General features: G+C 39.0%; 1 protein-coding gene across 2 annotated transcripts in view; it reads right to left on the bottom strand.

Annotated features, from left to right (window-relative positions):
- Positions 1-275: 275 nt before the first annotated feature.
- The window catches only part of CPEB4 (cytoplasmic polyadenylation element binding protein 4), a 36,401-nt gene continuing 9,306 nt past the window's right edge, over positions 276-27,370 (bottom strand). The window contains exons 2-9 of one of the 2 annotated variants that reach the window (XM_015876194.2): positions 26,523-26,604; positions 14,626-14,649; positions 12,443-12,616; positions 10,138-10,227; positions 9,353-9,471; positions 8,362-8,476; positions 7,965-8,146; positions 276-4,763 (exon numbers count right to left, since the gene is read on the bottom strand). In XM_015876194.2, coding sequence (XP_015731680.1) covers positions 4,536-4,763; positions 7,965-8,146; positions 8,362-8,476; positions 9,353-9,471; positions 10,138-10,227; positions 12,443-12,616; positions 14,626-14,649; positions 26,523-26,604 — 1,014 coding nt within the window. In that variant the 3' untranslated portion in view covers positions 276-4,535. The remainder of the gene's footprint in view (positions 4,764-7,964; positions 8,147-8,361; positions 8,477-9,352; positions 9,472-10,137; positions 10,228-12,442; positions 12,617-14,625; positions 14,650-26,522; positions 26,605-27,370) is intronic. The other variant, XM_015876195.2, reaches the window with a different exon arrangement.

Here is a 27,370-nt window from a genome sequence, read left to right as displayed (position 1 = left end):
GCCCTCCAGACATCACCCTTCCCATTTCTGCTGCACTGCACATTTATCTTGCAGTGCTTTAATGCAGTGTTCCAAGCACTCAGCATCTCTCTGCCCTCTATAGAACCACGCTCAGTGTTCTGAGCAGAACACGGACTTGATTACTTCACACATCATACAATCAGACACTCGCCCACTCCATCAGCATCACCTCCGTAGCCCCCAGGAGCTGCAGTCACAAAGGAACAGCGATTGGCTGGAAGCTTAAAAAGACAAAAAGAGGTTAAGGGGAAGCATTGAGTTAAAAGTTTTATTCATTCAACATCTCACATTACAAATATTTAAAAATTATATGCATACTGGTATAAATAGTCATTTGCAAACTATTTAATAACATTAATTTTCACTAGCACTTCAACAAATGAACTCTTTAAAAAAAGTAACTTGTGTTATATAACTTAGAGTAGAACATACAAAAATATGAACTTAAACGTGAAAATGACTTTAATAAAAAATGAATTACCCTTATTTAAAATGCTATAATAAATACTACAACCTCCCCATACACAGTAAAAACTATATGGAAATTCAGCCAAGTAGTACAATTAACTGACATACTTAAATAACTTTTCCTTCTGATAATATGAGCAATACATCGGGAGGGGGGGAAAAAAAACATATTAGGGATTAGTAAAAACTAGACACCCACTTGCTAAAAGTTTCACTTCCAAAAAATATAACAAAAAAAATCTGATGAAAATTATAAAAACTAATTATACTTTAAGATTTAAAAATATAAAAAATAAAACAGTTGAATACAATATTGTCCCAATTCTTACAACGCTATCACAGTAGCTTTAAAATAATAAAATAAAGCAAATGACCAAAACCTTTTATTCCATTTTTTTTTTCTTTTAAAAATAATCTCAAATTTACATTAGTAGAAAGATCAATTTCTGATTCTTTTTCTTTAGAAACGCCAGCAAGAAAGAGGATTCACTACAACAGTAGAAAATGACATTTTTAAATGTCTGCAATTAAAAACAAAGAATTACACTGCAAAGATCTTCCAGAAGTCTGAAATAGGTATTGCACATAACTTGAAGTTAACTTGCCACAATTCATCACATTCAAGTTTTAAATCACCTTTTTTAACAGAAGGTTTCAACTCCTCTAAAAACAAAAGGGGTGAATTATCAAGTCTTTCCAACAGCATCCTTAGAAAACGCTAAATTCATTCACTGCAAGTTTTAGATTTGCATTCTGCAGAGGTCTGTGTATGGAGAAGTATATACTATACCAAAAAAGCACGGGGCAGTGGGGTTCCTTTACATACAAAATAATCAGAAACACTTTATTTTACATTGCAAAAATAACCATGTAATTACTCTGTAACTACACTGTAAATACATGGCCGGTGCCATGCTAGTGTGATTAAAACTACATGCTCATCAACCCCTTTGCAATTCGAAGTGATACCCTAAGACCAGTAAACCGATTACATGTTAATTATGTTTGGAGCTACACGGTAACCCCAACTACAAATCCCATGTAATCAGAAGGACACGTCGTCACCATTGAAGTACAGAGTAATGTCTATAATTGTTTATGCCCTGTAAATCGAAGTGTAACCAAATAATCTGTAAACACGCTTGTCACACAATCACAAGTGAATATTAGTAGAGTAACAACTTCTTACATTAGTCATGCATACTAACATTACACACCTGCCACCTAGCAGGCTCTCTTTTATTCTTTAAATATAATTTAAAAGAGTAGACACATTTCTGCATCAAACACCTAACATCGATTTTTAATTAATATTAAAAATGGCTAAACATTCACCAAAAACGTCTGCATTTGTGTATCATCTTTAAAAACTCAGTAAGAAGCGGTAGACAATTTCGATGTTTCTTTGCTTTTAAATCCTACGCTATATCGATGCATTTAAATTTCAGGGTCTAAAGACAGTGTCGTTTGTCACTTTCATGCTTTTCTTCCTTAATTCTCAACTTTACATAGACTATTTCTTAAATTATATGTACACCAAATACCTGGTGCTGGGCTAAGATGTTTAAGCAACATGCTTTCTTTTCTCTGCAGATTCTAAAATAGCATTGCCAGTGCACAACATCCATAATTCAAAATGTATGCAGAGCACTGAAATGTATAAAAAGCAGAATATAAGAAAATAAAATTTATTAAAATTATTTATATTAAAAAATGAAGTATATGAAGATCTCTCAGTAATAAAAGTACAAAAAGCTACTCTTTGCAATATGAAAAATTGAGGTATTGCATAAAGAGATATCCCGTCAGTGAAAAGTGTGCCTAAAAATGCTCACTGTTGGAAAAACAAGATATACAAAAGTAGTGCATAACAAATATACATTATGTGCATGACAAAATAAGTTAGCTACAAAAACACTGTACCGAAATTCAGCAGGTCATGTACAAAGGGAAAAATTATTATTCAAAGCTAGTTCTCAAACAGTGTTATTTCTCGTAATGGTAACCCATCTCACCTGTTTAACTGGGTAGGATCGGCACAATAGCACACCCCAAAGCCACCTACAAGCATTAAAAAAATTAAAGGAACATTCCAACTCTAATTATGTACTTCAGAGAAAAAAAAGTCCCTGACAATCTACACAAGAGCACTCTGCATTTGCATTACTGTTGTCAATATTTTCAGGGATTTCATTAAAAGCAGCTCCCTTTCTATACTTGACTAATAGACAGCAAATGTCTCCATTTTGACCTTTGGAACTCGAGAAGGTATAGTTCATTAAAGCCTGTATTGAAAATAAAAACTGCTTCTCATAAAGATAATCTGGGCTGAGGGATGGGATGAGGGGGCCGGCAAATGCTTTCAGCTCAGCAGATGTTTTCCAAGCAGTGCTGAGGCAAGTCTTTGGTCTGAGAGGATCTAAGATGGTACCACGCCAGCTGGGCGGTTTAGAAGATTGCCCCTGGACCTGTTTGGTTGCACACTGCTAAAGAGTAGTTTCACAAGTTGGCCGGGGCGTTAGTTCAAAAGCAAGAAAGAAAAAAAATACTTTTCAGAACTACTCCTTCATTCAGCTATTTCAAACTAAACCCCTGCACCCACTCTTTGTCATTCCATTAACATGTACTGTGTTAATGCTTCTCAAGGTAGAACTTGTTTATTATAAAGCAGGCATTAACTTCATAACGTTGGCACTTCATATGCCTGCGTTTCTCTATTTCTCCATATTAGGTTCTGAAGAAGAGGAATTTTAGCTGGGATTCTTTCTACAAGAAGAGTAAGAAAGGCATATGCATGCTTGCACCGTTTCATGCACAAAACAGTGCAAAACAAGACCTGGAAACTATGGAGGTTCATGCCTTCTGTTACAACTAAGTTAGAGAGTATTTAAAACTAACTTTACATCCATGATGGGAAACCAGTAAGCAGCTGATTTTACTTTGTGTGACACACTGGAATATCAAAACTTCAGTAAAAATCAGTGATATCCTTGAGGTATCTTAAGGTTTTCTAGTTTTTCATGTCAAAATGGAGAGCAAAGGCTGGCCCCTGATGAACGTTAGTATATTAGGATATAGAGTTATATATAGCCATCAAAAATAAAATCTATATATTTATCCTTCAAGAGAGGAAATGCCAGTTAACTAGTTGTCATTACTCTAGCTTTGGTTGGACTTCCAGGGCTGTAACCAGACAATTGGATTCTCTTCAACATATAGTAAAAAAAAGAAAAGTGCACTCCCCCCTCAGTAGTAACTTTACTCAACTTTTACATTCAGGAATTGTTAAAATGTAGTCATTTTGATGAAAATATAGTAAGCTCTGCCTATCTCATTACTGATTTGGATGTGGGTGGTAGTCAGAGGCAAGGTCAGACATATACCGAGCAAAAATTTCAGCCTCAAAACCCTTAAAGGATTAAAGAAAGAAAGAAGGAAAGAAAGAAAGAACTATCATCATTAAAATGCTGCTTCAACTTTACTCATGCATTTTTTTTGTTGCTTTAAACATGCTCTTTCCTCTTGATAGGTAAATGCTAACTTCATCTGTCGCTGGAAAAATTCAAAGTCAAAACAAAACGAGAGGCAAAAAACAGGCTTCCCTGGGGAAAAGTGTCAGAACAGACTGATAGTGTTATTGTTACACGGCTATTTTAATAAAAGTATTCTTATGTTCTTTATTAACAATAATTTAATTAAAAAACCAAAATACTCTATTGTTTCAGTTCTCTTAATATTTTTTCTCTCCTCTAAGAAAACGTTGCATGAAATTAAGTGTTCTCTCCCTAGTAAAGACAGGAGAATGCAACTCACTTGCAACATGTTATCAATACGAAAAGGAGTTCCCAATACAGTTTTCAATGACAAGATTCTACAAAATACCCATATTATAGGTCATTCTTTCATTATACTATTGTTAAATTACAGACTACTACAAAAGGACATGCTATCTTGAATAAGAGAAAGGGCAGGGTGGGTAGGGACAATCAGGATAACAGAAGAGTGCACTTAATTTGAGGCCTGCATACGAGCGCTGCAGCGATCATTTAGTTCCAGCGGAATGAAATATGCCTTGGGCGATCTCCTCCCTCCTTCACCAGGGGCTTGTGGAATTCCCGGCCAGCACGTGAATGGATAGCAGCCCAGCAATATTCACAGTAATACTGCAGACAGGTAACATTAGCACAGAAAAATGGAGCAAATTTTCCACCGCAACGGGCCCCCTGACATTCATCGCAAAGCTGATCATCCAAGACATATGGCTTAACTTCCACCTGTATGCAGAAAATGAGAAGAAAGTTTATAATTTTAATCACAACGTAGATGAAGACAATTCCACAACATATGCTTTGTGTGTCGTAGCAAGGAACAACATAGACAAGATTTTAATGCCAAAACTCAAAGGCACTTAATGTGAGAACAGTTCTGCTCCCACCGCCTTCCTCGATCCTTCAAAACCCTCCAGAACCTCAAAAACCTCCGTCATTTGTTTGCAGAAAGGAACAATCAACACGTTGTTGCGGAACCGATATGCACAGATTCACGTCAGAATGCTGGAGAATTCTGGGGATTTATTTTTAAGTAACGTGATGCACCATTAAGCTCCCATCCGTTCAGGTAGGAATGTAAACTGTTTACACAACACTGCCTGCAGATTAAACTGAGGTTGCAAATTTCAATGTCTGAATCCCCAGCTTTAAAAAAAAAAGAAGCCATCATTATCTTCAATAAACAGCACAGCCCTGTTCTCTTCCTGTGGCTTAGCCCATTCAGCAGAAAGAGACCCACCTACTCTCGCTGGTATCAAATACGAAGCTTAAAATGGGACTGATGACCATCTACTCAGTTGGCATGAAGGGCCAGATGAGCAGCAAACAAGAAAGAAGAGACATTTCTTTAAGTTCTTAACTGATAATGACTCACAGGAACTTACCAGCTGGTACAAGGATACCTCTACAACATCTGCAGGCTACCAGCTTTTCATCTCAGCATTTGCATACCAAAAACAAACCCCTGCCCACAGCGCAGAATGCTGACTGTGTGACAGGAAGGAGAGGCTCAATGCTCTCAGTACACAAGCTGGCTAGAGTACAGCTAGTTTAGACATGCCTACGTGTTCAAATTGCACTGCCATCCCCTACAGGCTGGGTTTCACCTCCTAACCAAGAATCACCTCTGCTCCCACTCCTTCACTCCCTAGGATTATGCAAGGTCCATGTGCGCATCAGAAGCAAAACAACAAACCTTAAACCTCACCTTAATGAAGCATAGAGACAAGTTCCTGTCCTGACTGTGTTTGTGAGCCTTCTCTGAAGCTTGTGCCATCAGGCATTTTCACTAACATTTCCAAATATCCAGATTGCAACTTGCATCTCTACATTGTTCTGCTATTTCTGCATCTGCTTAGGGATGGCTCCTTCTACAACTCACAAAGCTGAGCTGTATGCCAGCTGATTCACAAGTTCCTACAGTTTTAAACTCGCCCAATCCTAATACACTCCAGAAAAGGCATTGCAGTAGGTTCATGTCATTTGTGCTTACAAACTACCTGGGAGACAATACAGCAGCCTTTTCCCTGCTTCTATTTCTCCTCTCCCTACAATTGTTTCTCCAGCACTCCTCCAGACCAGCTCAGAAGAATGGATTCATAAAAGAGCAGCAGAAGACTGAAGAGAGAGACTTCACTTTCTCCCTTTGTCATCTAGTTTTGCTAAGCAGTTTGAGGTTGGGTACTCAGCAATGAGCTAAGAGAAGAAAACACAGCTACATTGTGCCGACCTCCTTAACGTGGCAGCTCTGCAGCTTTACTGTGCTTGAACATCCGTGTTCAGAGGCTGGCTTAGGCTGCAACCTAAAGGCCATACTACAGCACAGGTAATTATACCTCTGCTTGCTTTAGCCTGTTACTGCACCACTGGTTGCTGTGCAAGTTTATAAACCACAGGTATGAGTCAGAGTCCTCAGCACATTTATCCAGTGTGTGCTATAGTGCACAGGACCAACACGGCCTGCATTTCTCACCCATGCTGGTACAAGAAATAGCTTAAAGTACAGCAGCTTCATCGGGCACACTTAAGGTGGCAGCACACAGAAGAACCTCAGTGACAGTGGGCACTGCAGGCCACTGAGAATTTACCTTGCGCTGCCTCTCTGAAGGGCACATCTGTTAGCAGCACCTACTTGCCTAATTTTACAGGAAATCCCTTCTTGTTATTACTCTTGTTCTTATTAATTAGGGGAAAAAAATATAAATAGCAATTAATTAATAAAAAGTATTAGTTCCATGGTTGCCCTTTTATATCTTTTATGCAACCAAACACTCTTACAACGAATCCTCTGAGCATTTATCTCCCCATGGTTTTTCTGAACACACAAAATGGGGAAATAGAGAGGAGGAGAGAAGGAAGGGGAAACAGATTGCAAAATACTTGCCAGAGTTCACAATTACTTAAATTTCTAGTCCCGACAGCTTCAATGAACCTATTCACCCAAATGTCTGCTTATGCAAGCAGAAGTTGCACAAGGGCAGCCCAAATTATTTGTTCAAAGCCATACAGAACTTATTTCAGAGCCAAGATCAGAACAAAGACATTCCATCTCACAGGCCCTGAGACAAACAGTTGTTCTACCCGAGCTTTATAGCCAAGGGAGAAGTGAAATGATAATCAGCTCATCAGCCAAGTTTGGGGGGTTTTCTTCTGTAGTAATAATAAAATTGAAATAAATAGTGACAGTCACGTAAGGAAAATTCAGAGACAAAGCAACAGTGAGAACAACAGATATAGGGATCTCAGTTTCTCAAAACTGAGTTGCAGTGGACAAAGTCACATCTTATATAGATGAGAGGGCAGATTACAGATCTTTTCAACATATTCCTTTAGTTTATGTTAACAAATTAAGCAACAAGTTATTAGAGATTATCACTGAAACAATTAACTGGGCAGCCTTTACATGAGACGTGCAGGACAACTGAGAGGCTTTAGTGCCTGTCGAAGAGTTCACAGTGCATTACTGTGATGTTCTTCAGAAACACTCAGCATATAATGCATTACAGCAGAGCTACATTCGGCCTATTCTCTACAAAAATGCAGAACAAGAGTAAAAACTGCTCCACCCTTAGCAGACACCCTCCTGCCTGACATTATACAAACACTACAAGTGCAAATCTTTGCAGTGGGAGTATATGACGAGTGTAATATTCTTATAAAAGGGCAAAGCAGCTGACATGCTTCCCATTATGCTAAGCAATTTGAGAAAGTCAGCTTCACAGTTGCCTCCCACATTCCAGAAGCAATAGCTTTGCACCGCTCCATCATTTTTATTCTGTGTTACATCTTAGTGGCACAATCTAGCCTTAAATATACAATGCATTTGATATAACATTTACAGTCTTCACAATGACACACATTTTACATGGAAAGCCATTTCTAGAGAAGGCACTGAAAAAAAAAGTAGAATACACTTGAAGACCTTACCCGTTTATCTATCTCTCCATGCTGCAGCTGAACAAAGCGAGCGCTGATAGCAGCTATGTAACTCTGCTGATTAGAAAAAGCAACTCGGCCAGCACCTTTTGGGTACTTCAGCTCAGGGTCTGTATCAATTCCTGCATAGCAAACTCCTCCATACAGACGGTCCATTATCATTGCCAATTCCACTAAACCAGAAAGGAAAACGAAACAGTGTGGACTTGGTTATTTTTTCTCCCCCTCTAAAAGCATCCAGTGTGATAGTTGATTTGTATTCATGTGCCCCACTGCAAGTGTCAGGAACACTTCATTGTTTATTTGCTGAAATAACTTCTCTCCCCCCTTGCTCCCCAAATCAGACTGCATATTCAACATGCCCAGTGCTGCGGAACACGCAGTGTACCTGCTCGTAAAGGCCGAGGAACACCACCAACAAAAATGGTTTTTCGTGGGTCAAGAGGCTGTGAACCATCCATAACAAAATCACTATCACTAAGGTTCCAAGGCCGGATCTGAACCTACGGACAAAAAGCCTTTTTTTTTTAACCATTCACAATTCAAAGTATATCAGTAATATAACTTAAAACAGTAATCTACAAAGTAGGAAGCCTCTTAAACTACACTATTTTTTTTAACTCCCTATTCAGCAATCATTTCCCAAAATGAAACGTTAGTAAGCTCCACTTGATTGTACCAAATTTCATCACTTCCTTGTACCCACATTTCTGGGGAAAAAAAAAACTCACTCCTTACTTACGCATTTACTTTAATCATGACCAAACGGTGCTGTATGAACCACACTACTGCACACATATCTACACTATTCCTGTTGGTCTAGGCAAGTGTAAGCACTAGACCAGCGTTATCTCAATGGAACAGGCTCAAATGCATGTGTTTACTTACTACGACAAACTAGCAGCTTTATATTTACTTACTGCTGGCCAAATTTTAAGTGCAAGAACATGACAGAAGTCTCTCAGCTATTAACAGATTTGCATCGGTCACAAAATCATTTATATTAATAATGTGCAGTTCTGGGCCATATTATGCTTTTTATTCGTCTCTGTCAAAACAGGTTGCATACAACACTACAGATAATATTAGAATTTTATTCCACAAGAAGCTTAAAATACCTGCCTGAAAATCTATTTCTTACACCAAAGGTGAAATTCAGCAAAACTTTTTCTAACAAAGCTGTGAATTGTAACTGGACTTCAACATTTCCTGATATCTACTTTAAAAAACATGTTATTCATCTTCTTGAAAACTTAACTTGACAATCTGGGGAAATTTAAACATTACCATTCTGAAGGTGGGAGAAACAAAAGGCATCTGAAGATAACAATTTCTGGTTATCATACAAGAACTGTGTCGGCCCTAATAAAGCTACCTACCGGTTTGTCTTTGATGGTGGGGCTGGAAACACAAAGATAGAGCTTTCCATCTTCTTCAATACATGCATCAATCAGTGCCTGCACAGAGCTTTCATCTTGGAACAGCAAAAATGCGTATCCTACCAAAAGGGAAAAACAGCACATAATTTCTTTGCTTTATTCACCTTATAGTACAGTAACTTAACCCAAAGTTATGCCTAGCACCATGTCATCGTGCTGCTATATGATAAAGGACAAACTCTGAGATGCCCTCACACATTTCCACAACTTCCTGCAGGCCCGCTGACAGTCATGAAGGAAAGAAAAGAGGGAGATTGCTGATCAACACATTCTCTCCCCATTTCCTTTGAAAAGGAAAAGCCAGTAGTAAGAACTGAACAAAAGCCACAGCTGTGGAGGCACGCTTCCCAGCATGGCTGTTAATACAAGGTGCTAGTACTCTCTGGCATCTGTGAACACTATTTAGCTGCTTTACAGAAAACCGGCCTTGATTATTATTACAAAAGCAAGTAAAGCAGAACAAGGAACAGCAGGGGAAAAAAAGGAAGAAAAAAAAAAAAAAAAGAAAGAAAAGGAAAACCAAATGAAGTAAAAACAGGAAGTTAAGGAATAATTATTTTAGTACAGAATAATTGCAAAGCCCATTCTAAAATGAGTTTATAACCCAAGGATTCATCATTCTTCCCCCTACACATTGGTCATCATCACAAAAAATCTCTTTTGAAGTTGAGTCTTATCAAGAAAAAATGAACTCTAGAACAACGATACCATAATCAGATATTTACCCTTAGGAGGAAAATAAGATTTGCTTTCTGCCTTGTGTGGCCAGTCTACAATCAAAGGTCCAAAGCTACGAAAGCTTGCAGTGATCTCATCTACACAGAGAGGAAAAAGGCACAAACTGAAATTAAAATCAGTTGATTGCAAGACAATTGAAAAACACAGACTTCATTAAGCTTCATTATATAAACAAACATTCCATAACCGTAATGGTTTACCAAATTATAGCAGTGCTTACTGGCTGATGGAGCATCTTCAGGACAAGTCAGAACATACGTTACAAAACAAGACAGTTCAAAGATCTAGCTTTTACTTTTACTGTTGATTTCAAACCCACTAATTGACAGCAACTGAGTCTATACAGCTACCATAACACAGCTTCAACTATTCTGCCACAAGGAGTTTAAAGGCAACTTGTTGATTTGCTGGTGAGCAACCAGCCCTGTCAGTGGGTCTTAAAAGTGCAGAATGGAGAAAAAAGGAGCAGACTATCATAGGAGTCAGTCACACCTGTTCATACTGCACGTCAATGCCACATCAGCAAATACTATCTGAGCGTGACCTCCAACTAATACAGAGCAAGCTCCCACAACAGTGTTAAGCAATATTATAGGAGAGGTGGCAAACAACATGTAACTATAGCAAGAAGCAACTCTTGCATCCATTTCAAATTTGCCTTCCACTTAAAACTGCTGGTAAAAATGTGCATGTGCTAGTCCTGTAGGAGTCTTCTAGTTAAAATTCTTGTTGAAAGTGATTGTTCCCCTCTCCGCAAAAGACGTTTGAAGCATCACCAGTTAAAGTTCTCTGAACAATAATTCTTCATTAGGAAAAGGAAACAAAAAGAACAAACTTCCTGTTGTTGAAGTGCCATCTAAACTGGCACAACTCTTAGCTGAATTCTGCTTAAGGTGTTACAGACCCTTCTACAGTGTTAGGGTTAGAAATGGTGTTACTGGTTATGTTGCTCTCAGCCTGTTTATACGTGCTGATGACATTGCTAATGAAATAGCAGCTCCCATTCCATCATACTGACAGCTGCTTTGTACCCAACAGATCATCAGAAACGTACCCAGGAAAAGAAGTATGTCAAGGTTACGTGGTGACGAAGATATTAACCAAAGAAAACATTACGTATTACATCTCTGTTCCTATAACAGACCTTCATTTAGAATAGTACTAAGGCAAATTTCATTTTAAATTACATTACTTAAAATGCATCCTAGAATTACAGCCAGAAAAAGTTCAGACTCAGGTGTGAGACACTTTAAATCATGTCGTCTTCATTCTTAATTCATACTCGTGCATTTAGCAAGAGAAGTGCTGACATGAAGCAACTCTGACACATTCAAGCTACCCTTCCAGCATGCATTTAGCAAAGGTTTTGTGCCCTGATAACTCAGGATCACACACAGAACTATTGGTCTCATCTGCTTTTATATCAACAAAGGTGACAAAGAAACAACAACAAAAACCAACAAAAAAGCTGTAATAAGAATTTCCTCTTGTAAACATCATGTTAGATTTGACCTTGGAAGTGCTGAAGGAATAAGCAATGGTAAACAGGATACATGTAGCTTTGTAGCAGGTTGTCATGCTGCAGTAGTACAAACTGCAGTGCATTACAAGCTCTCTCCTCCCTGACAAAAAAAGTGGGGATTAAAAATAATTCCATGATTGGAAAACAAATAAAAGCAACTTTGCAGATTTACAGTTGTAGTTCTTGTAACCATCCCCACATCAAGCTCTATGCACACAAAGAACTTTCTGATGAAAGAAAGCTTCACCACAATTGTGGTCCTCACCATAGTCATGTTAGAATCTACCATAAGATGGGATCACAGCTAAAAATCACCTCTAAGAAATCATACGAAAACCTCCACATATGAATTAAGTTAAATACACCTTACTCATCTACTAGAAATCCTTTTCCTCCTACTAGGTTCTGGTGCATACAAAATGACTGCAAAGTGCTGTGACTTTCAACAGGGGATATTTACTTGTTTATTGTTGTACCACCACCCCCTTTTTTTGTACCTTTTTATACTGTAAATGTCAGTTACATGTGTGATAATGTAAAGTTTTGTTCTACAGCAGCAAAACAATGTCATAGCCAAAACTAGTCTGAATTATCTCACATTTGCCACAGAGTAAAAGTGGCAATATTCAAAGCCCTATTTACACATCAAAGCTCTTCTGTAGAGTCAGAAAAAACATCCTTTCAGTCAATTAACAGACAAAAGTTTTCACACCACTTTTCTGCCATTAAGCCAAAAGGAGTTTTTTCTGGGTAAGATTTTTGGGGCGTACCTTCATCGATATCTGGGGGCAGCCCACCAACAAAGACCTTCCGGGAATAGCGCTCCACTCGCTCCCCGTTCTGATGGGAGAAGCAGTGAGGTGAACCCAACCCACTGTGCAGAGTCTGATCACCACGGCCATCATCCAAGAACCCATCTTCCATTGGAAACAGCGAAGACTGACCTGAAGAGGGAGTTAAAAGAAAAAGAAGGGAAAAAAAAACATGCTAACAGAACAAAGCACAAACTGTTTTAATAGGTACTAATGCATATTAATGCTTTTGTGTTGGCAGTAGGACTGTTTGCAGCCTTCCCATTTAATAAGCAATTCTGTTCTTGATTTCATACGACTCTCAAAAGTTTTCATTATCGTTCAGTAACTCAAATGCATTATTTCAGAGAAAAGGTCACAACTTCCCTCATAAAAGTACCATAACTAACAGAAATTCGAAACAAAATGGTGGATGCTCAGACTACTGTCCATAAATGTCATGTTTCTAATTAAAATCCTTTTAAAAGAACTTCCCAATGAAAAAGAATAAAAGACCCACTTTCCCCCCATCCCCATCTCTCTTTAGGGTGTTTCCCAATAGCAGACACTGAAAACATTTCGCTTCCCAGTGAACGGCTTCTTACAAGGAAGAGAGAACATTTCACAGCGCAGATGGCAAGAAAAAAAGAATTCTGCACCTAGATACATTACACATCTACAACTCCTGAGAGCAAAACAAATCACAAGCCACCCACTTGCAAATAACAAAAATATCCTGATCAATCTGGGAAGCCCCACTCTCATTGACCGCAAATGAAGACTGAAAACTTGGCAATACTGAGACATCCTCAGAAGGAAGTTCACTTGGATGTTAGAGAAGGATTTTGCTCATGAAATCACCCTAAGAGAAAATGTAAGCATGCTTCCCCTCACTGCCCAATATTCTTTCTTCTCTGATAATCCTTTTATCATAGATTTCTTTAATAACATTCATTACTTTTTAAATAAGATTGTCTGAATGCAACTGTATAACGTAATAAACGGAGCACACAAACTGATCTCACCCCTGAGTTCTTCCTTTGGTTACAGTATTCAATAGCTAGAAAACAAACTGATTTCTATTCACTTCATGAGCGCTTTAGGAATAAATACACATAGGGAAAGTAACCAATTGATGAGGTGTGCCACAAGATTTGGGATATATTTCCTTTAGCCTGAGTTACGATATAATGTGTCTGCTTTTCCAGAGCCCGTTATAATTCACCACAGCAGTGCATTGCTACAGTTAATCTATGCTGCTCTGCTTCCTTCCTCTGAAAAGAAATTACTGTCATTTACTTCATTTTAAAAAAGGAAACAACATCCTTGAACAGCACATTTACCAGATCCAATATCCTGGCTATTCCCATGCAAAAATCAAACAGTTCACAGGTTGAAAGCAAAAGTAAAATAAAATAAACAGTCCACAGAATTGATATGAATAAAAAAAATGGAAGACTTGGCCAGCTCCCTTTATTTGAAACGTCAGGGATCTTTTTACTTCTTTGATTAAAGTAACAATCTCTATATAATAAGACCTACTCCCATAACTAGGTAAACTTGACTCTGTACTATAAAACTATCATAATATATACTTAAATGATGCTTTGTTTTTCCCTAATGAACTGATGCGTATTTCACTTGTTTCATCTCTGAAGGCCCCAGTCCTGCAGGCATTGTTGGAGGGGAGCGATTCTCTGTACCTTAACATATCTCTTTAGGTTCATTAGCATTACCACTGCTGTGAGATAACTCAATACACATGCTTGCAGCATCTGGTTCTCTAACCTAAGAGGCCAGGACAAATACTCACTACAGTCTCTGCTTCGTCAAGAAAACCATCAGCACCCAAAGAACCAAAATAAGCTTCTCCAGCATTAGCATTCATTACATACACACAAACAGCAACACAGCTCTACGGTATAACATATCATACAGACGTCCACTGAAAGGACTGTGATAATCTCAGCCCCAGTAGCACTATTGTGGAGTACCACCTAATTCAGTTTAAATGTTTACTTACGGCATGCAGACTAGGGAAACTTATGTGAAACTGATGTTTTATACTCAGATATTTTGGAGTTTGCCCACTAGTAACAACTTAATGTTTTTCTCCCATGAGACATTGTCAACATTAGAAAATTAAATAGGAATATTGTTACCTCGCCTTCTCCCATATGTCCTTGCTGCATGTTAAATGAGAAAGAAAACAGCCTTTCAAACATTGTTATAAGGACCAAAAGACCTTGATTTATTGCCTTTATACTAACTCAGTGATTCTCCAGCCTCTTCATATTCCAGGTCATTTAAATTGGAGTTCATGAGCTGACCTCCCCTCCCACCCACAGCACCACACCTTCCTCGCACCATCTCTTATTGACAAAACATGTTGCTTTGAAGCTGACAAGGTATATGTGTAGTCAAAGAGACTTTCTGAAAGCAATGTAATGTCTGAAGTTGCAGATTTCTCGTAGCATCTACACCTTGCTCCCCTGCTGGATGCGCACCTGTACATAAACCCATCTTTTCTCATGCAGCAGGTGCCCTGCGCTCAGCCCACCATGTTCTCCCCTTGCCAACATCAAGCGCTGCCACTGATCACCATCAGACCTGCAGGACCAGCCCTGCCACATCAGAACTGCAGGCCCAGCCCTAACACAAGGATGGTAGAGGACAATAGTGCTTATTTCTGTTTCCAAACTCATTTGCTACAAGCACTCCGTGCGAATCACAAAATCCATGGTTGAAATTCTTACTGGCAAACAACCGGCTGAAAAACTGAAATTCAAGGAGAAAATGTCTGGGTGGATAATCTGCCTTTCTGACCTCCCGCAGTTTGTGCACAACAGCACAGAATCTCCTACACTGACTTTGTACTTCACTGTAATAATTCAACAGCTTCCTGCTGCTTCCTACTTTTCATTTCCCAAAACAAATCAATTCTACCAGCAATAAGTATTGCACTTTTCAGTGCCAGCTTCCAGAACCTGTTCAGCACAGTTACACTTTGTCATCACATTTGCACATTCTTTCTGTTTCGGTCTCATTAAAATCTGTACCTGAAAGAAGGCCAACTGTTTGTAAGGCTCAAGTTCTGCTGGCAAGTAGTGCGAGAAACTCGGAGCACATCACACGTTTTATTTTGCTTCCTCATTCAAAATTGAGGCTGACAATTAGTTTAAGTATTTAAATATCTGCAAACCACAATAAAACATGAATAGTTTCCGCTTTCCAAATAAAGAAAGAAAACATATCAATCCAATTTCCTTCACAATTACTTGGCACCTGTAAGATCATTTATGTCTCTGATGCTTTGCTGATACATTCACAATTAACAGCAAGATTAAAAAACAAAGCCTTTGTGTTCAGAGCGCAGCACATCACCTCACATTCACACATCCTGGCTTTAGGGAAGAGCCTGGGGGCTTTACATGTCTCTATGCACAGAATCCAAGTGGCTCATATAGCCCCCAAAGTGAGAAGTTTTGGGAAACTTGGCTTTCAGGGGAAAGCAACCAGCAACCTTCCAACATTCTGACACAGATCAGAAGCATGTGCACGTTTCAGAAACGCCGAGCACTTTCAAAACCAGCCCTGCCTATAAAGCCATAAAAATCCTGCCTGCGGTTCCTGAATCAGAACCAAACCACACAAACTCCTTTGCTTGGAACACCCACCCTTGGCAGCACTGCTCTCAGCACAGACTCGGCTCCCACTGAGGATCTGTGCACGCAATTCAGGTCAGCACAGCCCTTCCTCGCTGCTTTGCCACCTGTGTCACTCACAACAATGAGACCTTTTCTCCTTTCTTGGCATGGAAAGCAGCAAAAAACAAAAAAACAGCTCGGCCACCAGCTATAAAGCATTTCCAGTGCCAAATACCACCGAAGAAGGTTTGAGAACCAAATACTGAGATATTTTTTTTCCCCTCATTTAACTTGTTTTGCGCATTCGCTTCCTCTAACCCACAAAATACCAGCACTTGACATTTCAAAACGTTTCTCAAGAGCCACTTGTAAATTACCCCAGTGCTGTACAGATACAAACTTTCTCCACTCATTGAATTCAGAGCTCATCACATGCCATTAATTTCGCACAATGTAAAACAACCCTGAAACAAAAGAATGCTCACTTGGCAGGCCGGGAAAGCAGCTTAGCTGCCATCTACCAGCTCTGATTCTGGCTTTCGTAATTTCATATTAAGAGAAATCTTATCCTAGCTGAACTGCTGCACAGCTGAAGCGCCTGCTGCCTCTCACTCTGCAGACTGGTAGCACTTGCAGCTGTATTTTGTGCCATTGAGTGCAGGGGTTTTACACAAAAAGGTCAGCATTCATACTTAGTACTGATGTAAACATAATGCTCCAGAATGAACAGAATAACTGAATGCTTAGAGTTGAATGATGGCCGTATCTTCATCCTCACCTCCTTGCTATAGTCCAGGTTCATGTAACACATGTACAGTTCTGTACTTAACTCTTCTTTGGTCCGCAAGCTGCTCAAGGAAGGGATTGTGTTCTTTACATCAGCACAGACTCCAACCTAACAACACACCACAGTCTCTTATTCTCATGTTAGGGACTGATTATGATGCATGCAACACTTATGATTCTACTTTCTTTTTTAATTATGGAAAAATAAATGAAATAGAATCTGACTTCATTTCAAAAGCATAAACTTCTATGCCAAAGCAGACTCCCAGTATAACAACATCTTATACTTTGGTCAGAGACAACTTTCTAACAACTTTATAAACACTGGGGGGGTCAGCAAGGGAGAAGCTGAGAAACACTGCAATGAGAAGTAACTATTAAACACACAAATGGGGTTTGGGTGAGAGCTTCCCCTCTCACTATTCCTCTCATTATTCCTTTCCTGAGGATGCTCTCAGGTAATTTACTGGGCTAACACAGTGCCATGCAGACTGAACCTCTACAGATGAGCTTTTACACATTGCAAAAACCACTTAACTCCTCCTGAAAGCTGACAAACCAAACCCAGCCTCACTCCTCACAAAAAATACAGAAGCTTCAAAGCTAACTTTGAAGTTTTCTTTGCCATCAAACAGAATAACGCAGAGCCATCTTTTCCATATCAGACCTGCCTTAAATCCTAAACAGAGCTACAATTTTGTCTAGAAGGTACTCACATTTTTGTTATAATTCCCACTATGTAATGCTGGGTTATAGTAAATCAATCTAAATGGAACCCATAAATATCATCGATACTTGAATAATTCTTCCTTCCCTTTCGGGAATCCCAATAGGGTCAGAGATTAAAAAACAAAACAAAAGCAGAAAAGCAAATCACGAAGCACAGCCCCCTGCTGCAGAATGGATGCTTTGAATTGTGTGTGTGTTTCAGAGTAACAGCCACCCCACTGCTGGTGGCTCTGAGCTTTGCTTTATGTTAATGCACGACTTCTAAGGAATATACGAGTTATAAAAATATCCAGTCTTTTCCCTCTGTGCATCTCCCAGTTGATGAGATGGAACAACTCACAGCATTTCTTTTCCAGACACGTATGCTATTGCTATACTTGAAAATTAAAAAGGTGAAGGCAGAGTTTGCAGCTGGGAGAAGGAAAAGTATTCAATGACTTTGCTAATAAAGAACAAAACAAGTTCTCAGCTACAAAATACACACTAAGGATGGACTTTCCAATAGGAGGAAAGAGAAAAGGATGCCATGTGCTAAAAATCAGTAGGCAGAATTTATTTACTAAGTGACAGAATAAGATATTATTAACCCATAACAACTTCCTACTGATTTAATTGAAACATGTAGAAAAGATGCAAAAAACTTCACAAACCTTCCCCTCTGTAGTTCTGGTTCACATGCACTGTTCCTGGATCCCTTACACACCCTCAAGAGAGGCAGAAGGGCAGGCTGAGCTCTGCCCATGCTTTAATGAATAACCTGAAACGCGATTCCTGCATGTGACTCAAAGCTCAGCTTACACTGGCACACACCAACATGCTGCAAGATTTAAAACCAGAGTTCCTTAAGTACAATAATAGGTTCAAAGCAACTTATTTTTGTCTGTGGAAGGAATGATCACAAGGCAGCCTGGAATGCAACATGACAGCTTTGTTCCTTTTTTAAGCATCCTCTTGCTTCAGTCCCAAACAATACGGGAAGAGACACACATATACTCAAGTCTCTGCAACAAAACATTTCCCCATTTTTCATACTTACAGTAACTGTAAAAAAGACACTAATTTTTCCAGTAATTTATCTGAAAAAATGAAGACAGAACTGCACGACAGCCCCACTCCAACCAACAAGAGAAACAGAAACTGCATTTTTAATGAATCAGCACATTATTTCCTCTGCCTAGATACAGCACAGCAACACTACTACAACAATGTTAAATCAAACATAACAACCAAGATATTATTATGGATGCTTCCATGAACTTGTCTCCACCTCCCTGACTCTTTGTGCACTGGTGACAGTGTTTGTATATAACATTGCTACAAAACAGTGGAAAACTATTTATTATAAATAGAGCTATAGTCATTTATCTATCACAAGTGTCCCCACCCTCCACTCTACTCACATCCATGCAGTGTGACTGCCAAGCTAGGACTCCTGTTATCAGGATTTCTCACCAAGTAAAGCTTAAACAATACAGCTCTGTGTACCTCTGCACCTACATACATACAGGCATCAAAGACATGCAAAGGACTGCTCTATTCATCTCAAAAAACAAATGTTTTATTTACTGAAAACAAAACCCCAAACACCTAACATGACAGCCAACCCATCTGCATTGCAGTGAATGACAAATTAAGCCAAGAGTAAGGAAGAATCTACTTCAGGATGTATTTTCAGACTCCTCTAATCAAAAGTTCTTCTTACTATGTCTTATGTTTAAGTACAAAAGAAAACAGGTAAAGAATACACAGCTTTATACTCCCAAGAAGTCTATTTAAAAATGCTGAAATAACTGGAAAAGAATTATCTATTTATTTAAGATAAAGCACCTGATAGTAGACATAGGATATATGTCCAGCCTAAAAAAAATAGAGTAATTTGTTCTGAATTTTAAACACCAAATGAAAAAAGGAAATTTTTAGGAGCTTTTAATATCTCTTCAGAAAGCAGAATCGAGGAGCAGAAGTTAAGCATGGACTGTGCTGAATCATTACTTCTGCTCCCAACAAATTAAACAGCATTCCAAACTTAGTTTTCCTCTTCGATCCTCCAATAAAAAGCATTTCTGAATGATTAAGGAACACAACCAGATATCTCAAATGTGAGAAACAGCACAGCTGTTTGCATGTACACTCATTAATTTGTTCCTCCTAGGCCATCACACTCTGTTATCACAGCCATTAAGTAAGCTGAAGTCTCCTGTGCTGCAGAGCATTGAAATTAAAAGCATTCAAGAATCAGCTCCCATATTTCCATACCCAGGCTTTCAAGACAAACCAATCCAAATTGGATTTGTTGCAGGTATGCAGAACTCCAGCTGGAAAACCACTATTAGAAATCTGATATGGTCCAATAGAATTGATACATTAGTTGTCAACATGAAGGAAGAGCATTATAGAAAGGTTTGCTGCTTTGCAAGTAAAACTAGGTCTCAAGAACTGCAAGTATTTAACAAGTAATCCAATTAAACTCCTGTGTTCTGATCTCCTTCTATGATGGCAAAGATACTTTGAGAATAGCCTGTCTCAAAAGACAGCTGGCTTAGCAGTGTCACTTGACTGTCTCTACTATAAGAGTTCTAGTAACAAGCCATAGGAAGGTAATGCAGTGCTGTTACACAAACTCTTGTCCCCATTTATACCAAGGTCTCACCTGTTGCTTTCTTTTTACAAAACTCATCCTCCTTTCCATTAAATCTCCCTTCTCTTCTTCCTGCTCAGGTTTAAGAAAAGCACATCAGCCCTTTCATTCTGCCCCTTTCCTGCAATTCTATCCTGATCAACATGGTAGAGAGCGTGTAAAATGTAGCTAATAAAGGATTCAAGGAACAAATGATTCAACATCAAGGAAAAAAGGCAAACAAAGTGAGCAAAAAGATGAAGGAGGGCCATTTCCATCAGCCTGGGAGGAGAGGAAGGGAGAGCTCTGTCTTTTAAAGACATGAACAGAAACTACCCATGGAACACAGCTCCAAATTAAAGGCTTCTTTGAAGATGAATCTGGAAAGACCAGAGATTATCAAAGCAAGGATTCAGAAAAGAATAGGAAAAAACCAACAAAAAACACGTGGTGCACAGTAACACTGAAACAAAGCAAAAGACTAAAAAACACTTTAAAAAGTAAAAATAAAATAAAATCATAATAATAAAGAAAAAAGAACCGAAAAAATGTTAAACAGAAACCAAGAAAACTTTAGAAAAGATCTTAATCACATTAGCAAGGCTGTGGGGATGGTACTCAGCACAACTTGGCTTTAACACCTGTCAAGATCAAGCCACTGGTTTCGGCTCTAAATACTGTAGCAGCATTGCTGTTGCATTGCAGTATTTTAAACATCAGGAACTGCCTTATCACTTGCAGCAAGTAAATTGTTAGAAAATATCTTCTGTAAGGAGTGTGAAATGTATTTTATTGTATTTTATTTAATTTTCCATGCAGGCTCTGGAGATGGGAACACACGATGAGGGGCCGATGTTTCAAGACCAGAGAAAATAAAAACATAGACCTCATACCCTAATGAATTTAACAGGAGTCTTCACATTGATTTTAAAGCTGGACCAAGATCAGAAAACCCTGGGATATTTGTACTGCTCTGTGATGGCAGGCGAAGGAATTTCCTGGCCTCAAAGGGTGGTTACATTAATACCCTCTTGCTCTTTGCTCGATGGCAGCACACGTTGTGGTGTTATTCCTGCTTAGCTGAGTACCTTCACCCCAACTCCTGCAGAGGTACAAATGTGTCATTCTTTGGCATCTGCATCATTAAATCCTGTACTTCTATAGAAATGCAAAGGTTATCAGAGGCAGATATATCTTCAAGTATTCCCCAAACTCTGAGCAGTGCCATCACCAAAAGGCTACTTTAAACACTTAAAGGCGTCAGTAAATCCGGAGGAATTAATTTAATGTAAACAGTAATTCAGCTCTTCCAACAGCTATTTCCTATAACTGAAAACAAACAACGTTTCTGTATCATTTCCTAATAATCTGGGACAATTGCTAAAAATGTTTCTAATATAACACCTGAAATATTGCACCCCTGTCCTGGCATTTTTGTAGTATTTGTGGTACAATGAATATTTATAGCAAACAATAAAGAAAGCAGCAAGTGCAGTTGGACTCCATGATCCTTATGGGTCCCTTTCAACTGAGCTCAGTGGTTTAGGGCAGAGCTGAGAATTCCCACTGCCAGGGGGGATTCACTGTTTGTAGGTGAGAACTTTGGTATGCTCCAAATAGTTCAAAGTGTATCAACCAACACGTGAGAGGAGCTGAGGGAAAAGCAACAGATTAAAAAGTTAAAATATTGAACACTGCCCCAAAATTATGAACATCAGGTATATTTGCAAATAAAGTGTGCCCTTATGCACTTATAGCAATTCCGTTCTAGGCCGGCTGAGAACTGTGGCAAGAACAGCAACGAGAGCTGCTGATGGCAAACAACCACATCAACTGTTTCCCCACCACAGCTCTGTCAGTGCAGGGTGTGGGTTATTGCTATTAGATCCAGTGCAGAGGTACCTTGAGAAGACACCACAATTGGTTTTACTCTTCATTAACGTGCACCTCAGTCTGAAAGTCCTATCAGCTTTTCCTGGTTACAGGAAGGCGAAACTCAGGAAGATCCCATGCAAAAAATAATATCCAAGTCCTAAAAACCATTACAGCAAACCCTGCTGGTGCCAGGAGCAGCAGAGAGGAAGTTTTTTGCACAATTTATGGTAAGTTGGGTGCATCAGTGTTGCAAGTGAGTGATCCTTAGATAGAGATAGCTGATGGCACACTGTGCTGATGCTGCTCCTGCGGTCAGAGGGGAAACCCCCATGTCTCCCCCTGGACAGGACACTCACAGAGGCCATGAGGACACCTGCAACATCAGGCTGTAGATGTACACATTTGCCAGAGGAATCTGACATTCAGGGCTCAATAAAGAGAATGGTTTGGGTTGGAAGGCACCTTAGCATCATTTAGTTCCAGACAGCACCGAATTGTGTAACCGCACACAACAAGAAGAGGGAAGAGTTTCATCTCAGCCACTAAGTTAAAGCTTTACTCACTGATATGAAAACATGAAGATGTTTAAAAAAAAACCCACAATCTATTATTTTAGATTTTAAACTAGCTCAGTTTGTCTATGCAAACATAAAGGACCACTTGCCTACAAAGAATCACACCCTTTGTTATTTGAGCCCTTAGAAAAAAATTGGGCCAGATTCTCACTATTTTTCTGGCTCACACAGGAAAGGAAATGGCCCATTTTACTCAATATGAATGTGTTGCATAATCCATACAGCTAGAAAAGAAACAACACTCCAAAAATGCTGTCAAAACAATTTTCCTCCCTTTGATCAAAGAACACTCTTTAAGGTTCACTGTGGAATCCCCACCTACTTTCTTTCCAGCTGAAATAGTTTTCCAGAGCAATATTAAAGAGGGGGATGACTTCTTTAAATATACAATTGAGCATATATCAGTTCAGCCAGAAAAACCCCAAATGGTGCCAGTTCTCATCATTCTGGCACCTCCAAAATGCAGAGCTGCTGTCTGACTTGCTCTGCCGGTGTCTGTATGTAGACTCTGACTTTGCCCTACCTCTGAAATAATTCTTTTTGTGCATATTTATGCTTGTTTGGTTCGTTGTTCCTTTTATGATGCACATTCATACAGATAACGACCTATTCACACCCAAATTTTAGAGAGCTTTGCTCTCTAAACAGACATGCAGGTCTGCTTCAATTTCACCCTGCACAAATTGCAGACAAAAAGCCTTCAACCCTGAGCTGAACCATAGAGTATTTCAGAAATAAAGCAGCCTGCCGCTATAAAGTATTTAAAGACATTTCAGTGTCACTTAACAAGGAAATATTTAGTCAACCTACTACTATTACAGTAATGCTCAAATTGCCATCTGGAAGAGCCAGATTCAAAAATGAGGCTCCGGATCCCAGGCTCAGCACACGAAAGGCCGAATGCACAGCGGAGAAGATGCAATTAGTCTCCGGGGAAAGGCTTCTGCAGTTTGTCATTGGCTGTGCAGAATGCAGCACATTCACTTGCGTGGATAAAAATAACATAGTGAAATGGCAGCTGCTCTGCAAAGGAAGAGGATTCACGCAGGGGTAAAAATATACATCAGAATGAGGAAAAGAAATGGTAAAAAGGCCTATCAGAAGTGCTAAATGGTAAGGTTGAATATAGTAACAAGTGGTAGTTAAGATTCACCTTTGAACCTCAAGGGGGAAACACTACTTTGTATTGTGAGACAACACAGTAACATTGACTATAAGGCTCCTAACTAAACTGAAAGCATGGCTAATCACCTCAGCCAAGTACTATCCTACTGTCTTGTCCATCCTCTTGTTGTGAAAGTATATTTTAACATTTTCTCTCTCTGAACTCCTCTACAATATATGAGGGTGGCATTAGTGCTACGTACTAAACTCGCATTAAGTCAACATTACAGCCTCTCGAGGACTTGGAAGATAGCAGAGAGACCTATTAGATCATCTGAATTATTTCCATGCCATTCTGAGATTGCTCTCTGCAGCATGTGTTGTTAGTGTCTTGTCCAGGCTATTTTTAAAGTCTCAAATCCAAAAGCTTTTCCCTTTTGAGAGTATCCAACCTCAGTTTAAAAGCAATGCATGCACAAAATAGCTCATTTAAACTACAAAATGAAAATCTTCCTATAGAACTGATAATCTAACTGCAGGTATTCGAAATGGAGGGTGAGATCTTGAACTGAATCCATGACATTTTAGGAATTTCAGATCTAAAATTCTTAAGGATTCCTTTTCATCAGCTTAAATAAAGGCAAGAAAAACAGGAGGGAACCTGTGTTAAGACAATCTTACACCAACAGATATCGATGGAAAAATAAACCAAGTGAACCCTTCTTCAGAGTTGAAATGCACTTTGCACTGGCAAGCTGCAATTTTTCTCAGCTCTATCACTTCATTTAGTTAAAGGTATTTCTTCACTTTAGGAATCCCACCCTGCTTACAGATGATCACTACAGCATTACCACTCTATGAGAAATGCTAGTTTGAATGAAGATCCATTTCTAAGTATATTACAGCGAATACATTTCTATATCAGGTCTGCTACACCAGACAACAGCTGCCAAGTTCAGCATCCTGCATGTTTGACTATAAGCAACACACTTATTAACTATGAAACATAAAAATGCATACAGAGCTCAGGAAGTAACACTCAGAACACAATCAGATTGATACCACCGTGCTCTGATCAGCATGTTGCAATGCCTACAAAACTCAACACAAAACAAAGATGACTCTGCAAAGGAGATAAACAATTTCAAGCAGTAATGAATGTGTAGCAGAACTACCTGTGTTCTTCACTGACACACTTATTCCATCATTCTTAAAACAAGGAAAGCACTCAAAAAATGCTGGAAAATTACAGTTGCTAATAATCCTTTCAAAGCAATCGAGCAAAATATCACACTACTGTACAGAACCACCCTTGTCTAGTTGCTGAATATAAATACAAACCAAGCTGACTTCATTATTAAACTTTTAAGAGAAATTTTATTTGCCTCCAGCGATGTCACTTTGTGTTGTATTGCCAGACCTGAGCAGCTAAAAATTGGGTTGAGCCTGCCTAGTAGATGAAGATGAGGTCTCCTATTCTTGGTTCAGGATACAATGCTGAGGCATATGATGCTGCCATTTAACAGACAGCGTACTAAACAAACAAAAGCTGTTACCATCTGTAATCAACAAAAGCCTGCTCCCAACGCATAAGGTGGGAATTTATTTTCTGTGAATCCATTTTGTTATTAGTTTCTATTCACACCAAGCTCCCCTTGGCATTTCAATAGGAAAGTGTATTTCTTGGTGCTTCTCATCATGCTGGCACAGATCTGGGGATGTGCGAGCTGCTTTTCAGGCTATGGAGAATGCAGGAACCAAGCTATTGCCACTTAATCAAAGGCTGGTCGTCTGAGAAAGAACCACCTCTAGAACAAGTCATATTTCATTAACACCACAAGCCTTGATATCTAAAGAAATTTACTTTTAGAAACCACAAGTCTAGTTTTGTTTCTTAGTGGTCTCACAACTGGTTACAAAACTGAATTCTTGGATAATGAGCATAAATAAGAGATTGTCTACTTTCACTTACACGATTAACCCTCAAACTGACACAGATTACTCACTGTACTGAATGAGAAACTACACTTCTGAATCCATCCCATAAGCAGTTTCTAATCAGGCTTCAATCAAGTGTGTAGACAATGTTTTGAGTACTTTGTCAGTTGTAATTTCAAAGAAAGATTACGTTTGCCAAAAAATAAAAACAGAAAAACAGTTAAGTCCAACCTGCAAGTTGGTTCAAGCTGCCCCCCTTTCTTTTCCCAATGGCAAAAAGAATTCTGCAATTAAGGTGGTAAAAATAAAGAGCGAAATAGAAAGGTAAAGAGATTATTTTAACTAAGAAGTCAGAAATACTCTGCTCTCCCAATGACATACCTAAAACTCATTCTTCCCCAGGTCTGAGAGCTATGACATCAAGCAGGAAAATACTATAGAGCTGATAGCTATGTTTCACCAATCTGCTTCAGATTTGTAAGCTGATCATTTTTACAGGCTGCACACATCGGATCTATTAAAAACAATGCTGGCAATTTACACAAAAAACTGGTTCATGTTTGTGTTTCGCCTTGTTTTATGCAAAAAGAAAACACACTCCAGCATCAATGCACTGCAGTAGCCTCATGAAGGGACGGCTGAAATAGCAGGCCTACCTGAGCTGACCTACATGCACCAGGGTGAACAACAGAGCTTTACTTTTTCTAACCAAAACTGCAGTTTCTTATCCTAAGCAAGCACATCTTCCCAATTATTTACTGCAGAAAAAGGGCTCCTTCTAAATTTACCTTTCAGGGAATCATTTTCGGCTCTCATTATGTCAATCAGCGAATTCTCCAGTGAATGCATGTCAAAAGTCCTTGTGCGATCCTGCAAGCAAATACAAAGACAGTTTAGGCCACATAGTGTTAATATAAAACAAAAAGAAAAAGCCACTTGTAACATGAAAACTGTTGTATTCTACAGCACATGCTTATACACCACTAAGGTCAGTCTAATACAGAGAACAGTGTACTGGAATATGAATACAGGGAATACGAATCTGATGTATGTTTATAATAACCAATCATTTGTTTAAGAGCTCCAATATTTACTTTGTGTTCCTCGCTATGCAGATAAAGTGTGTCAAAAATATTTTGAGTTCACAGTCAGGACGCAAAGATCAGCTCCCGGGAGACAGAATAGCAAAGAGAAGTGATAAAATAGGTATTGCAGCCTGAACTAAAGAAAATCTGAATTCATAGAATGACACACAGAATTCCACCCACCTGAATTACTACCCTGATAAACAGCCCTAAATCCGCACAATCAGTTCTAATGCTGCACAATTACAAAGCATTACACACAGGTAGCAGAGCTGCAGCAGTCTGGTTTGCTAGGTGACAACACAGATATGTTTTAAGGGATTCATCCCTGATCAGAGATCAATTGTGGAAGGTATCCGTTCAAATAAGAAGGCAATTCAAGGCGCACTGGATCTGATCTGCTTCTCTACAACTACTGCTATTACTGCAGTGAAAATGTATTGTCTCTCCCTGACTCCAGCTGCAAAGCTGAAATTTCTCCAGCACAAACAGATCATGCCTAAATGAGCGAATTCAAAAGGGAATTGCACCTCTGGTGCAGGACAGAATGC

This window comes from Coturnix japonica, chromosome 13 (genome assembly GCF_001577835.2).
Source record: "Coturnix japonica isolate 7356 chromosome 13, Coturnix japonica 2.1, whole genome shotgun sequence".
NCBI lineage: Eukaryota > Metazoa > Chordata > Aves > Galliformes > Phasianidae > Coturnix > Coturnix japonica.
Note: the sequence above shows the minus strand (reverse complement) of the source record. Positions and strands in the feature narration are given on the sequence as shown.